Source organism: Acanthaster planci, linkage group LG05 (assembly GCF_054643075.1).
Source record: "Acanthaster planci isolate LZ-2023a linkage group LG05, COTS_SCS, whole genome shotgun sequence".
NCBI lineage: Eukaryota > Metazoa > Echinodermata > Asteroidea > Valvatida > Acanthasteridae > Acanthaster > Acanthaster planci.
In genome coordinates this window covers 19,436,870-19,452,336 of record NC_141781.1, presented here as the reverse complement: position 1 = coordinate 19,452,336, position 15,467 = coordinate 19,436,870, and the positions used below count along the sequence as shown (strand labels likewise).

Genomic DNA, 15,467 nt, shown 5'->3' with positions numbered 1-15,467 from the left:
TTTTAGTGGTGGAGAGGGACTTCACTAACCTTTAAATTCTGGGTTTTTTGGGGGGGGGAGGGACTTCAATTTATTCTTACGGCTCTGGAAAAACCTTATTGGAATTTTTCATTTTGTGGGGGAATGATGGCTTTGTTTAGTAACTTTTTGTGGGATGTACTTAATAAAACTTGTTATGTCTTGATTTTTGTTGGAAATGTTTCTGGTCTCATTTTTGAAAATTTTTTTGGGGGGTAGTAGTTACCTTCCTTATTAAAATTCTTTTTTGAGGGGACAAGTTACACCTGACGTCACTTTTACTTTGAATAAATGAAAACATGACATCACTCCATCATCGCGGCTGGACTGCACAGTGAAGATTAAAAAATGCCTGCATTGACGGCTGGCTGCGTTGATAAGCGTCAATTGCCTGACCGCGTGTGCACATGCACGACGTTGACGTGTCTCACATTGATGTCACCCCACCGGCGTGTAAGAAAGGCAGTGTAGCCAAAACGGCAAATTAGGTGACAAACACATGACTAAAAAATCAAATCATTGTTCAAGGTAATTACAATAATAATTAGCTCTGACTAGGTTCTGATTTCTGTGAAGGTATGAGTTGTCTTTGCAGGAGGTACATGTACGAGTTGTCCAAGGTACGAGTTGTCCAAGGTACACTGTACGAGTTCACCTGTTCTGCATAGCCTTACCCCCAGAACTTTTCTTTGGTTTTCAAGTTTTCCCTGCCTTTGAAATTTTTCACTCTCCCAGACATGATGCAGCGTATGAGCTCACCGGCAGTAAGGTACCGTAACCATGGCAACCCCGTGGGACGAAGTTTTCAGGAGGCAAACTACAAGCCAGAATCGAGACCCTTGCCGTCACGTTATGCAAACACCACCCCGCCACGTACCTACGATGACGAAGATTCTCTGATTACCGGGTCTGGGCTGGACACAAGCTTTGAGCTCATGTCAGCCACTCAGCTACGAGAACAGCTGAGGGTAAGTCCTTCGAAGGTAGAGAAGACCAGAGCCCTGTGCAGAGAGAGTAGCGCCAACGTCACACTTTGGAACCAAAATGGCTTTTCATTACGCGTGCAGTACAGCATGCAGCTATTGTGTGCCAATTTTCCACAAACACCGATGCCTAATCCACCATTTTGGTTCCAGCAGTTTAGACGCTCATGTCGCAACCCTCTATAAAATGCTCTGGAGAGGACATTTTGCAGAGTCTCCGGCACTCAAAATCAGATGTCTTGACTGTAAATACTCTTTCTTACCCCAAACTAGTTCAAGACGTCTACTTCATTCCCGTCTGACAGGAGAAATTGGTGGTCTGTGTTTTCCAACGATTGGCTAATTCCAGTGGCCGTGTGACTCTGATGCCCTCTAGTACACTGTCCATGTCCAGCTTTCGAGTTAACCAGCTATCGTTGGCCCAGATGCAGTTCATTGGGCGTTATGTGGGCTAGCGTATGCTCATGCATGGCGGGGAAATGAAGAGAAACAAAGATTTGCTGCACACAATGTGGCTCGCTTAATGTCATGTTCACTGACAGAGTAGGCACCAGTTGGTAAGGGGTAATGTGCGGTACTTGAACAGTATTGTACATGTAGCTATTACAAAAATTATCAGTGTTAAAGCAAAAGCAAAGTCCAAAGCCTTGGCCCTCAAGGTCAAGGCCCAGGCGAGCCCAAGCTTTGACTGTCAAACCTTAAGGTTAAGGCCAAGGTTTAAGAGCTGTGTTATAGGATTTAGTGATTGCATACACTTGCAATATGAACTGTTTAAACTTTTGTTCAAAAAAGACAAGTGCTACGTTATTGGAAATACAGTATCTCTGTATTGCAGCATGAACTTCAAATGCACCATCTGCATGATTTGATACCATTTCTGACTATTATTTGGGGAGAAAATGTGTTTTTGGGGGACAAGCTGTGTAAAACTAATTCATGAGTACTTTGATGTAAATCAAGAAATACTCTATGGTGACAAGTAAAGTGAGTTTTGGCGTGCTCAAGATCAGACCATGTGGAAATCGACTCATCATTTGACCTACATGTACATGTACATTTGACCTCCTGGGAGCAGTATGTACACAGTACCGGTACTTCAAAGACAATTGGCAGTCTGCGGCACATGATTCGCTATCTACATGTACAGTTGTGCATGTATGTAAATGTGCTTAATACATATAATTATATGCAAATTAGGAATAATCCCCCTCGCCTTGTGGCCACAAGGGCAGTTACATGTATTGTACATACAATTATTACACATGTACATTTAGCTACATGTACATGTAATACAAGCGATTCACAATAGTGCACCTCAAAGAATTGGCAATGCGTTGACCAATCACAGTGAGTGAAATCTGTCAGCCATTGCCAAACGCACATTTCGCGACCAGTTATTGGTCAACGCGTTGCAAACTCTTGGAGGCGCACCATTGTGAATGGCCCGTATTATACGGTGCGTTTGCTGCCCAAAAGTACACCAATTCCAGTTTTAGTGAGTGAGAGCCTCGGCCATTGATCTACATGTACAGCGTACTGTACCTACACGTAGTCCATTCATCATCGGTACAGGTCTACTGGTAGTATTACATGTATCTCACAAAGTAAACTCTGTCTTTCTTCAAGCATCTTTGATTCACCCTTAATTGGCCTAAAATGCAACGTAGTTTTGTACATGTACATGTAACAGTTTACTTTTAGACTATGTTTTATTCACCAATTTCTAGCTTTGTGTGAGTGTGTACATGTACATTGTATGAACCTACAGTATGTACCTTACATATCTACGTACATGTACATGTATTCAGTGTGTGAGTGCGTAATGTACATGCTCATGTAAGGTACATATATGTGTACATGTACATAGGTTCGTGTACGATTGTATTTGGCATGGGTGGGTTTGAGATTTCAGTCTTTCATTTTTTCTACTTAAAGGAAGAAACTACATGTACTTTCCTGCTTTATACTAACAACTTCAAATACAGTGAGTTGCTGAAATATACAGTGTGTGAAGGACTTGAACAGGACAGTTGAAAACACGTTCACCATCAGTTGTCGCACGGAACATTACTGCCCCGTCCATGTCTGCCACGGTGTAGGCTCGAGACGTTTTCGTGGGGGAAAATGCAAATGCCCAAGTGGATTTATAGACATCAATGCCCATTTCCTTCCACAGCATCAGAAAAAAGTGTCTTATTGAAAGTTTTCGATTGGTTTTGCTGGAGACGGTTGGCAAAATAAAAGAAAGTGTATATGGGAGCCCAAAACAGGTTTGGTCAGAAATGAGGACCATAAAATAAAATGGGGTGCCCTCAGACTATGAATGCCCCAAGTTCAAAGAACTCCCGATGCACCATTGGTTTTGAATGATTCGATAAGATCCAGGAAAGTGGGTTGTAAACTTAATCTGGAAATCAGGTTTCATTTGACTGATGTTTGATTCAGATAAAAAGCTGTGAGAACTGTACACTGTACGTATACATGGTTGAAGTACTGTACACAATTGTGCAGATCACAGTTCAATTTGCTCCACCGGGTGCAAAGTTTAATTTGTCCTGATTGCCCTTTAGGCCTGCAACTGTGTATGACTATCTTCCAAGTTTAGTTGACAGTAGGGATACACTTGTCAGGGCAACCACTTGATATACTTTCAAACACAGAAGCTTGGCATTTATTATCAAAAGTAATAGGGTTCGTGAACTCCAAATGTTGAGATAGCACTACAAAGTCAAGAAAAAGATCTTGCCACACTCGAAAGTGTGTGGTGTGCATAGACTTTGTACATACATGTACATGTACGTGTACCCGTACAAGACTGTGATCAGAGAGGGCGCACTGCCTTTGCTGAGGTGTAACAGTCTTATACTGGGCGTGCTCACTTTTTTGGGCAGATCTAGGGTCCAGTCCACTAATTCAAGCCCCATTGAAAACAGTGTAAAATCAGCACCGTTCAGGGCCCAATAGCATGCACGCCAACATCCCTGAGATTTCTGAAACACAAATGAAATTCGTGTCTGGTCACTTATCTTTCAATTTCTTTTCAATTTTTTGTGGGTTAACCAATTACATTTTTAATTATTCCCACAAAACAAAATCACCCCCCAAAAAGTGACTTTTCCGAATTCTGATTGCAGCCATTTTTCAAGTGGCAACCCTCAACCTTCTCGGGCACTTAGGACCATTTTTCAACCGTAGTTTTCAGCCCTTCCGCCCTCATATGAAAGCTCAAAGACCCAGGGAGTTGATCCTGGCAACGATTTACACAATCTCACCATTTTGGGGGCCAAACAATTTCCTTTTTCAAAAGATACTGTGGGGGCACTTTTAATGCTAATGAGCTGGTCAGAAATCCCACTTGAATTAGTGGTCTGCATCCTCTAGCAGATGACTGTGCATGTTACAGTCACACACCCATTTATCAACTGTGTTTATATTTCCTCAAGCATTCTAAAAGAGGGCGCCATGCATACATGTACATGTTTCATCACATTTATGGCAAAATGGCACTTTACTGTATAAAGTCTCCCTACCAACATACAAATTATCCATTTTGAACATTTTACATGTAGTTCATAAAACCTGAAGCTTCAGAGATCAAAAATACTATCTCTGACCCCCAAAATGTGAAATTCCAGGACAAGATTCAACCTCGCAACCTACCATGTACATGTATCACTCTATTAGCGGGCCATAATATATTGTTTAGAATGACAAAGTGCCACAGATATCACCTTTTCCTGGAGGGGGCCACATTTATTGTTTCCAAAGGTGTTCAGTTCCCCAGGGGAGGTCCATAAGTTTACGTGTAATGCAGCAAGCAGTTAAGCATGATTTTCAGTTGGAACATGCATGGTTAATTTCTTGCAAACATGTACGATACATGTATGTCTAGGTACCAGTGTTGTAGTCAAATTCTTTTCCATTAGTACAAAGAAATTTCTTACGAGTACATTCTCATGAGTACGAGTACATTCTCACGAGTATGAGTACATTCTGATGAGTATGAGTACATCAGAAAAAGTACTCAAGTACTACAACATTGCAGGGTACCAAACTGATGAGGACTTTAGCCATCCACTCTTGTATACTCTTGATTGGACTCGGAGTCTACTTGTGCATCACATATATGTAGTTCTTCAAGCTTGCAAAAAGGTTAACATTTGCATGACAATCAATCTTCCTGCAAATGCATGTATGCTGGTACAGAGAAACACATGTACATGTACATGCAAACAAACCCCAGAAATGAACTAGAACCCCAGAACTGAATCTGCTTGCCCTGACGAAGGTACACAGTTATCGAAATCTCAGCAGTTAGATAATTTAGAGCACTGATTGTATAATTATATTTTTGTAAATAAAAAAAAACTCAGTTTGGATTCACACAACCTGCATTACATGTATGTGGACCCGTTTTGTTCACTGGTCCACACAAAGCACATGTACAGTATGTAAGGTTGGTACAGCTCTGGTATTTGGTTTGAGCCCATCTGCGACTAGATCGCTTCAACACACTTGACCGATGAACCGTTTTGTTTTGCTTCTAGAGGGAGCAGCAGAAGAGGAGAGACAAGGAGAGGGAGGTGGACACTCTGAAGCGATCCACCAACAGCTTGATGGGTAGACAGGCCCGGCACAGCCCCACCGGGAAGATGCAAGACAGCCCCATCAATGGCCATGACTCAGACAGTGGGATAAGGTGAATTGACCGTTGTGCTGGAATTAGCCATTGGAGCTTAACAAGTAGTCGACATTTCTCTCTTGAAAATGACGTATGCCTTTGCATCCTTTTTAAAACACTTTTTGCAAGTACATGTGTTTATGTGTACTCCTGAGCGCCCAGGGAGTGTACTCCTGGACCAGAGTGTAATGCGCGCCCATCCTACTCGTGTTAGCAGGAGTAACCGCACGAATGCACCCAAGAATTCTTCTTGATGTTTTAAATGATATATAAATTTATTAGACAGCTAGAATTCTGACTACAAAATGTTTCAGTATTTTATATTTTTTACAACTAAACTAAGAAGAAATTAAAGTTTAAAAAAGGAACCTACAGGCGTGCTTGTTTCACATGAGTCTGTATCACAATCAGTGATCTGTGGTTGGTTCACAGACACCAAAACTTGCCAAATGGATGGTGGGAACCAGCGTTGGGATCACTGATCCAGATCCATATGAAACAAACAGGCCCTACATTTGCCAAGAAATTACAAGCTCGGATTCTACAAACAAATTTCACGTACACCTGTACATGCATTAGTGCATGCAAATGTACATTATGGCGCGTGTGGTGTGAGGCTTGCACCTTCATATATCTGCACATTTGCATGCTTTAAATTCATGCAGGTTTTGCGAACAAATTACTCAAAGGTTGTGTAAAACGAATGTTTGAGTGTGATTCACTGGTTCCTGCTGGCACCTGCGTGCTGTGCATGCTATAAGCAGGCCATTTTCACACTTTGCACACCTAGAATACATGCTGAAAGCTCCTTCGTGCATGCTGCGTGCTTCCATTCCGCAAGGGCGTGCTGCAAACATCTCTTGTTGGTTGCATTATCACAAGGGTAAATGGGTCCGTGTACATTACGTTCATTCATCTTTCGATTTGAAAGCAAAACCCAAAACACAAACAAACCAGTCATTTTCTGGTTTTTTGTTTGAAAACGAAAATCAGAAAACATTCCGTTTTCATATTTCATAGAAAAAGAAAACCAAGGAAAAAGATGAAGAAGTCATTTCTTGTTTTTAATGTTGAAAATAAAAAAATCATAAGTGCAGGTAATCTTGTAAATTGGAATTAAATGCCAATTTCATTTGACTGCACATGTAATTTTAGGAGGCGTCACGGACATCTCTGATAGTCCAGCGGCCAAGCCAAAAAATATTGCACTTTGTGGAGAAATTATGAAACTTGGCACTTATGTATGGGACCCCTATAGGATCATTTTTCGATTAGGACCCAACTCTGACATGCCCCCTGGTGGCCGCCATTTTAGATTTCAAAATGGACGTCATATTGATCCTACTTGTGCCTATAACTTCTAAACGAAGGCAGATAGAAATGCCATTTCAGTGTTTAACCCCCCATTTTCAGGGTCAAGGAATTCGGTCAAGTCATTATTTTGCACATCCAGTGTCGGATTGGATTCCAAGATGGCCGCCGTATTAAACTTAATTGCCCATAACTTCGAAACTAAGGCATATTAAAAAGCAATTCCAGTTGCTAACACCCTATTTTCAGGGTCAAGGAATCCAGTAAAATAATTATTTTGAACATTGGTGTCGGCCATATTATATTCCAAGATGACCGCCGCCTTAAACCTGATTGTCTACAACTAAGACAGATAGAAACTAAATTCCAATGGCTACCCCCGTCAAGGATTCCAGTGAAAGAATACCTGTCAGATATCTGCCATATTAAAATCCAAGATGGCCACACCCTTGTTTTTTATAAGGCATCATGCAGTGCACTGTTTTACCTCGCATTAAACTTAATTTGCATAACACTGTCCATCACAAGCGCATAGTGAAGTGCACTGGAGGTTTGCCCCATAGCACTTGCAGTTCCCCTTGCAGGTCTGCTTGCACTTGCAGCTCAGCAGCTCTTAACAAGCTTTAGCGGCCTCAGGAAGCATGGTCCATAAAACTTTCCATTGTCCATCACACTCCTTCCAACCCCAGTCACCTGGTGAGGGAACAGCTGTATTGGCGACTAAGCATTGACCCCAGATGTGGCCTGCTTGGAATGCAGCTCTCTTTGTGTGTTCTAATAGAGCTGCTGCCGTTGGAGGAATATTCTCGATCTCCCTGGACTTTTTGGAGAAAAGATAGCGCCTTGCCGCATCTACACCTTGAAGTTCACTGGTGCAGTCATACATTAGGACAACGAATCGCTCCAGAATTTCGATGACTGTCTTCGGTACGTCAGCCGGCTGCCAACACAGTGCCTGGAAGGCGTCTGTAGCCTTAGGATATGCCTGCCATGCCTGCCAAGCAGATTTCTTCCTATGGTTTGAGAAGAACGACACTGTGTCGCAGCCTGTAAATGCATGGAAAAATGCCAGTGCCTGTGACTTCTCTGCCCCAATGTTACTGACTATCTGGTGTACTGCAATGTGTCTGTAGTTCTTACCAGTCCCAAAAGCGACCCAAAGCTCCTTCAGGCCAATCTCCTTGAATTTACTAACTGCTATGACCACCACATCAGTGTCCACAGTGCGGATCATCACTTTCGTGGGTCCTTGCTTAGCCATGTCATTAACATGGACGGAGATCCTCGAGTCTGCTTCATCATGGAAGCAAGGAACTAGCGCTGAAGTTATGGTACCTTTGGATGAGCATACAACGTGATTGTTCACCGTGCTGTAGATTGTCTTGTCACCTGCAGTTTCATACTCCACACATTTCTGTGCAAGAAACTGAAACAACTCCTGCTTGTTTTCATTGTTCCGAAGAAATCCTGGCCAGTTGCCTGGAATTCTCGTGGAGGATGAAACCCGACGCCTAGTGCCACAGCCCCTCTTCTCTCTCGTTGCGTTTTTCAAGCTGTCGGACAGATACACATCCCATACAATATCAATTCGTCTGACACCATGCAGTTCCTTCACAACATATGGTAGGAAGACCTCCTGGGTATACTCCTCGAAGGTACCATAGGTTCCAGGAACCAGAAAGTGAACTACAGCAAGTCCATCGAGGACTTTACCATCAACCGCTAAGGACGTACCATAACTGGCTGTCACATTGCCTTCGATACAGTCCCAAAGGTAATGCTTGTCACCCTGACGCATCTGACCTCCAGTTGCCAATGACGGTGGAGTAGATTGGTTCTCATGCTTAAAGAATTCATCAACATCACCTGCTCTACTTTGACTGGCAATGTACAACCTTGAAAACAGAGCCCTGTCATTCTTCAGCTCCATCAGTCTCCCCGCTGCTTTGGTCTTCTCCACACCAGGCTTGCTAAACATGGCCAGATTGTTGCGGGAAATGGTGTCTCCAATTGACTTCGAATTGGAATCTAAACGCTCTTCCATGAATTGGTAATATTTTGCCTTCCCCAGTGAATGCACGCTCCTTGTGGCAAGTACAACTTTCTCTGGCATGATGGCTTTGGAATTGAGATTTAGCAAGTCCATACTCTCCTCCATAAATGGGTTGCCCATCTCTTCAGTTGTGGTCACCAGTGACTGTACATCTTGAACGAATTTCTCTTGGACGCTTTTTGTCTGCTCATGGTGGCGATCCGGGGTCATGACAGTCCAACCTTCGTCGAAGTCATCCTCGAACTCTTCAACTAGTCTTGCTATTTCGAGTCCAGCCACTATCCATCTCCGAAGTGCTCCAGGGTTTTCAGTTAGGCCAACAGCTCCACCATCGCCCTTAACCAGTGCGTTAATTTGTTCGTGTGGCTGGTCCAATGAAATGGCAGAAAAGGTCTGCTTGTCTTCTTGGCAGTAAATGCCCTGCATTTGAACTTGCGAAAGACATCTGGACACCTCTCCTCCAAGGTTGACATATCTCTCACATGAACCGGTAACCAGCGTGCATAATTTGGATGGTCTAATGCGAAGAACCAGGGTACTAACTCGGCTTGCAATGCAATGTACAGGCCAAAATCGGACACTCGCAAGGACCTCACAAACTGGAAAATAGTTAGTTCAAAATCTAAGAAAAATGGAACTGTGGGTACATTTCTGACCTCTCAGCACACCAGTGTGTGAATCTATCTGCGTCAATTTGACTTCTGTCACTCTGTTCCATCTCCTTGGAGTTCAAGTAGGCTTTCTGCTGTAACTGGTACAAAGCTGCGGCTGTAACCTGATGGGCCCTGCGGGTTTTGGTCACATGCGATTCGCAGGTGCCTGCAGTCGCAATGTCTGCCTGAGTCAGAGCGTCTGTACATCCACTTCCGTCAAGAATATCTCTGATCGTCCTCAAAGCAGCCATCTCTGTATGCAATCCCTCTAGCATAATGACATACTTGTCCTCGCCATACAAGTTGGGAAACTGCTATTGGATCTGCTTCGCTATGGCATATAACGGCTGATCCATTGTGAGGACGGGTGTTTGTCCTGCATTGAGGAATTACGTAGCAGCGGCATTGGTGTGCAAGATGTGAGAGGTAATAGCCACAGAGTTTGACTTCTCACGGAAAAAAGGTAGCAACGGCACATTGGTCTTTGTAGCTCAAGGTTCCTCTTTCCTTGACGTATGGAATGCTGCCCGAGACGCATTATCAGTGTCACACAGGGTCTCCTTAAGGCAGAGCTTCATCTGGTGTTCCAGCCACATATACTCCAGCTTACGGTCCTCCTTCAGTATCTACGTTTCATCTATAGGTGGCCTAACAGGACCATAGTATACAGGAACATACGCATCATTAGGAAGAGCCTGTGCAGCAGGAATACTAGTGTACTGTATTGGCAGCGGTTGAACATGCTTAGTCCGACTAGATTCTTCCTGAAACAGAGACGCATCCGAGCGTATTTGGCCAGAATCAGTCCCATCTGGATGCTGACAAAGCGAATGAGCAGTCCCGTGAAAGGAATCTTTTGCCAAAACTGAACTTGGGTTGTGATCTATATTATCAGCTTGACCTGTGGTGAATACACCCTTCCGAAGCTGCGGTGGGCAGACCACACCGTCCTCTTCATACTGTGTGCAAAGACGGTTTGCTACACCAGAAGACATCCTCAGCAAGCGGTCGTACGAAATGCTGAGCCCCAATGTATGCAGCCGATCCACAAGTTCATGCTTCCTGGTCTCTGAATGCATCTTTAGGCCGACATAAATTGGCAGAGGGGTTTCCCGTGATCTGTTGTGTCTAACAGCACAACTCTTAAGACTGGCGTGCTTACCACTGTTGAAGACAAGTAACTAAACAATTGTTAATCCAGCATTTTGCTGGAGCTTTGTCCAATCTATTTGGTCTTTTATGTTAGGTCCTTCAAGTAGCATACTAACGAAGGCAAGCAACACGCTGGGCACAGATTTCATTAGCTCATCACGACTTAATTTTCCGTTGAACGTGTAATCGTTATTAAAAATTTGTCTGCGAACTATTGTTGCTGCTTTTGCCAAGCACATGAGATCCAAATCCGTGTTGCAGGCTCTAATAACCGCATCTCCAATGTTGCGGTCAACTACAAATATGACTTCACGACCATGCCTTGTTGCAGTCAGATGTGGACAGTTCAGAAGGAGTCTCTCCTTTAATCGCGTTCGATTGACTTGAATCTCAGGAGCCATCCCAAGATCAAGCAGGCGTTGGCGATACAAAAGACAGGAGCTGTGTCTTCCAAACTACTTGCTTCATTGATGTGAGCTACAAGTTCTGCCAATGCTATACCATCAAATGATGAAATGTCTGTTTCATCACGGCATTTCTCTACACTCCTTGCATCATGAAACAGTTTAGTCATACAGGCTTTGTGATACTTTGCTTCTATAGCTACCAGATCACCACCAGCAAGTTTTCTGAGCAAATTTGGGTCCTTTAATTTAATTGCATATTGTCCCAATGTATTGTCAGTTGCAAAGGTTGACGCATTATGAAGGTTGCCATCAGTACCATCGCAGAATGGGCACGTGTTATTTTTGCCTGTTTTACTCTGACCTGCACTCATTCTCTGATGAGTTTTGCGAGGAGAGGCTTCAGGCGTATCGTCACAGGGAGCACTGCGTTTTCTCCACCTACATGTATGGAACTTCAGCTGACCGTATTCATTTCTACACAGTTTATGCCAGCAAGCTTCATGTGCAGGAAGTGTTTGTTCAATGCCAAGTCCATCATCAAGTCTATCAAAATCAATTTTGAGTGGGTTGAAGCTGGCATCTCTAGCGTCACTTAGTTCTCGGGCCAATGTACAATATCCCATTCCTTTGGCAAACCGCTTTCCCTTCCCTAGCAAGACAACCGATTCTTGTGTCTCTCTTTGGCAAAGGACACAGATTCTCCAGTTGACGTCAGGTTTTTCTGCTCCTTCCGATGCACCGTCTGTCGACGTAGAAGGGACTAAATTGAAAGACTTGGACATTGTCAGTTTGTTTCAGCACCTAAAATATAAAAAACCAACCAACTTGCAATCCTGAGCTAACAGGACTTCTGCGAGCTCTTCCTCCCGTCATAGCTTCGAGAGCGGTGATGGGAGGTAGATCTTGCACAAGCACCTATGTGCTCACGATGATATTATATCAAGCAGTAAGAGTGGACTCTGACATAATATTGCCCTATTACAGCATGCCACACCTTGTGGAAGAGCCCAAATAACCTGATACCAGTTTATGATCTGTCTGTCTGAGCTGCACCTCGAGTTAGCTATCTGTGCACTTTGCGCTCCATATTCATTAAGCCATCATGTGAGTGACTTCTTTAGGCTTTTAACATCCCTTTACCTGTACCTGCCAAATATCATGCATTATTAGTTACATGTAAGCTGAACATGTCTGCATGTAGGTCTTGAACTTGTCCTTTATTCATTATTGAAACAAGAATGAAATTATTTTATCTTAACTGAAACATGTGGAACAAGCTTAAGGTGGCAGCACTGGAAACCTACGGGAGTCTAATTAATATATTAAAAAAAATACCAACATATCCAATTTGTCCTTGACGCCTCATCCTTCATACAAGATACGGGAACTTCATAAATATATAAGTTGATACATGTATTGATAAGTGGTTTAATTTCTCATAAAATAAACAAATATGAAATGTTGCATTTTTAATATATAAGGCTTGCCGCCATCTTGCAAATCAATCTGGCCGACACCAGATGTTCCAAATAACAATATTAATATTCACCCTGAAAATGGAGGGTAGACACTGAAATCGCATCTGCCTTAGTTTCGGAGTCATAAGCAAAAGTGTGCCCAATATGGTGGCCATTTTGAAATTCAAGATGGCGGCCACCAGGGGGCGTTTCAGAGTTGGGTCCTATCGAAAAATGATCCTAAAGGGGTCCCCTACATGTGTGCCGAGTTTCATAATTTCTCCACAAAGTGAAATATTCTGCCATTAATTTGGTCTTGGCCGCTGGACTATGATCACTTCTCAGGATGAGAGTTGCCTTTCAAAATGTGAAAATTTCCTTTGGAGCTGCTCCATCTTTTACTTTAGAAGCAATGAATTCCTTGTATTCCTCTAGTTTTGCCATGTTTGATTTGATGGGTTACAAAAACGTTTTTGTATGCTACAAAATGAAAATGGAACTGTTTTCATTCTTCAAACAGTGGATCAATTACTCAGTAGATTACGATGTTATTCTTTTTCACATTGAAAAAGGAAAATGTGATTGCCATTTTTCATTTTTAAATGAAAGATGAGGAATGACTTGTTTCTCTGTTTTTCTATTTTATGTTTTTAAATCAATAAACATAAAGAGCTAAATTTCCGATTTTCATTTTTTGTTTTCAAATTAAAAAAAATTGATTTTTTTTTTAAATTTCCGTTTTCAATCCCAAAAATGAATGAACGAAACGTACACAAACCAAGATGGCCCCCATGCATAAATGCACGTGTTTCAGGATTTGGTGCATATAGGATATCAAAAACTGTACAAACAGTACAGAAATTGCTCGTGTACAGTACATGTTAGAGTGTTTGTATGGAGATCTACTTACTCTTCGGCTTATAATTAATGGCCCTGTAGTAACTGGCTACCGTGGCTACTGTGTTACATACTGTACCCCATAGGTTATGCATTGCTAGTGTCTCCATGGTGTCTCGGAGGCCCTTTTTGTTACCTAAATTCAGTTTCAAGGAATGCACAAAAGGTTTATTCGAGCCTATCCTTGTGATACCAGTACAAGCTCTTGCCCCCCCCAAGGACACGTCAACGCTTAAATTCAGTTGTGACAATTAGCGCCCCTTTACTGGCAAAGGGAGGACTGTAGGGAAGTGTTTTCCCACCAGGATTATGCTGTGCGCCAGGCACGCACAAAGACTTGTACATTTGCCTGCGCCAAACATGCATGAGCACACAGATAGTGAATTACCACCCGCATGACCTGAGAGACATCGTTGGGATGTACGGGCGTAAATAGTCAAACAGTCAAGGCCGTTTTTTTTTTTTTTTGGTAGTCTGCTGGATAATTTTACTCAAACTATGTTTTTAAAGATACCAGGAACATTTCAAGTTATTCCAAAAGTCAGGTTTGGTTTATTAATGCACTCTCCTTTTCTTTCCTGTTCAGCCACACCCTGTCCAACTCCCAAGGCCAACCCAAGACTTCACCCCGCCCTCTGCACTCCTCGCCCCTCCTCCACGTTGACGTAGATGCCAGCCCCTCCAGACACAGCACCAGGACCCCCGCCCCTCGCTCAACCGAGGAGCCCTGGGGTTTGACTGGGGCATCGGGGGCGCTGAAGAGCCTGCAGGACGGAATGTACGAGAGCGAACAGAGGCGGCTGACGCTGGTGGAGAAGCTGCGAGAGGCACATGAGACACTGCAGGTACCGGTACCGTGCTAGATTGGGACCACTGATCTCTACATACATGTACATGTCTAAAGATGGCTGCCATGAGTTCGTTGCATCATATATTGCACAGTACATATTAGCAAGTTTCCAGGTCTGTGAGTAGTATGAGTGAAACTACATGTGAGTACGGTAACTCATGGATTAGAGAAGGTATTGGTTGCCTTGCGGTGGTAACAAAATGAAATTGTTTAGATGTTGTTATTGCCACATTCAATAAGTTACCGGTACAAGCAAAAGCGGGCATTCCAAGTCAAAAAACAGTCAGATTTTGCTGGATTATGGAGACGGATGATCTGATCCAAAGTGACTGAGCCACAGTCCATCCAATCAGAGTTGGAAGTGCAGATCCTTACTGAAGACAGTCGAGGGTCACGTCTCAGAAGGATTTGTGGTTCTTACATCCAGTTTGGACAAGAAACTGCTTTGTTTCAGTTTGTTTTAGACTCATGTGGACTTGTCCTCATAGGCAATGTATGAGGACAGTGTCCTAGTTGTGATGTGTCATTGTTAGCTGCATGTACATGCATACGTGTACGTGTATGTACATAATGATATTAAGGTGCACAGTTGTAACAACCTCGCCTCCTTAACTTATCGCGAGATGTTTTTAGTAGCGCTGAATTTTGAGTCTCAGTAACCGAACTCGAAGCAATCGTCCTGGCCCAAGTGCACGGACAATTCAGACTTAAAAAGAAGTCTTTGTTGACGAACAGAAGTTGGTTAAGAATACGAGTTTCTTTTATTCTCCAAACTTCGCCTCATGCAAAGCTCCTCACAGTCAAACAGGGAGTTGGTGAGGAAAATCCTCCTGTTTGCTAACAAGTATTTCACCGCAGCAAAATACTTCACAAATAACTTCAATTACTTCAAGTAATTTCTCAACATGAAAACACTTCACAGGCTCAAAGCATCAAAGCTGGTCTCATCAAACTTTAGCTTTCTGATCGCAAAGTTCCAACTCGATTTCTCAACACAATTTCAGG

The 15,467-nt window shown here is 43.0% G+C and overlaps 1 protein-coding gene across 2 annotated transcripts in view; it reads left to right on the top strand.

Annotated features, from left to right (window-relative positions):
* Positions 1-15,467, top strand: part of LOC110989702 (uncharacterized) — a 57,269-nt gene that overhangs the window by 952 nt on the left and 40,850 nt on the right. For both annotated transcript variants that reach the window (XM_022254277.2, XM_022254278.2), the window contains exons 2-4: positions 754-986; positions 5,549-5,700; positions 14,199-14,457. In XM_022254277.2, the coding sequence (XP_022109969.2) occupies positions 756-986; positions 5,549-5,700; positions 14,199-14,457 (642 nt within the window). In that variant the 5' untranslated portion in view covers positions 754-755. The remainder of the gene's footprint in view (positions 1-753; positions 987-5,548; positions 5,701-14,198; positions 14,458-15,467) is intronic.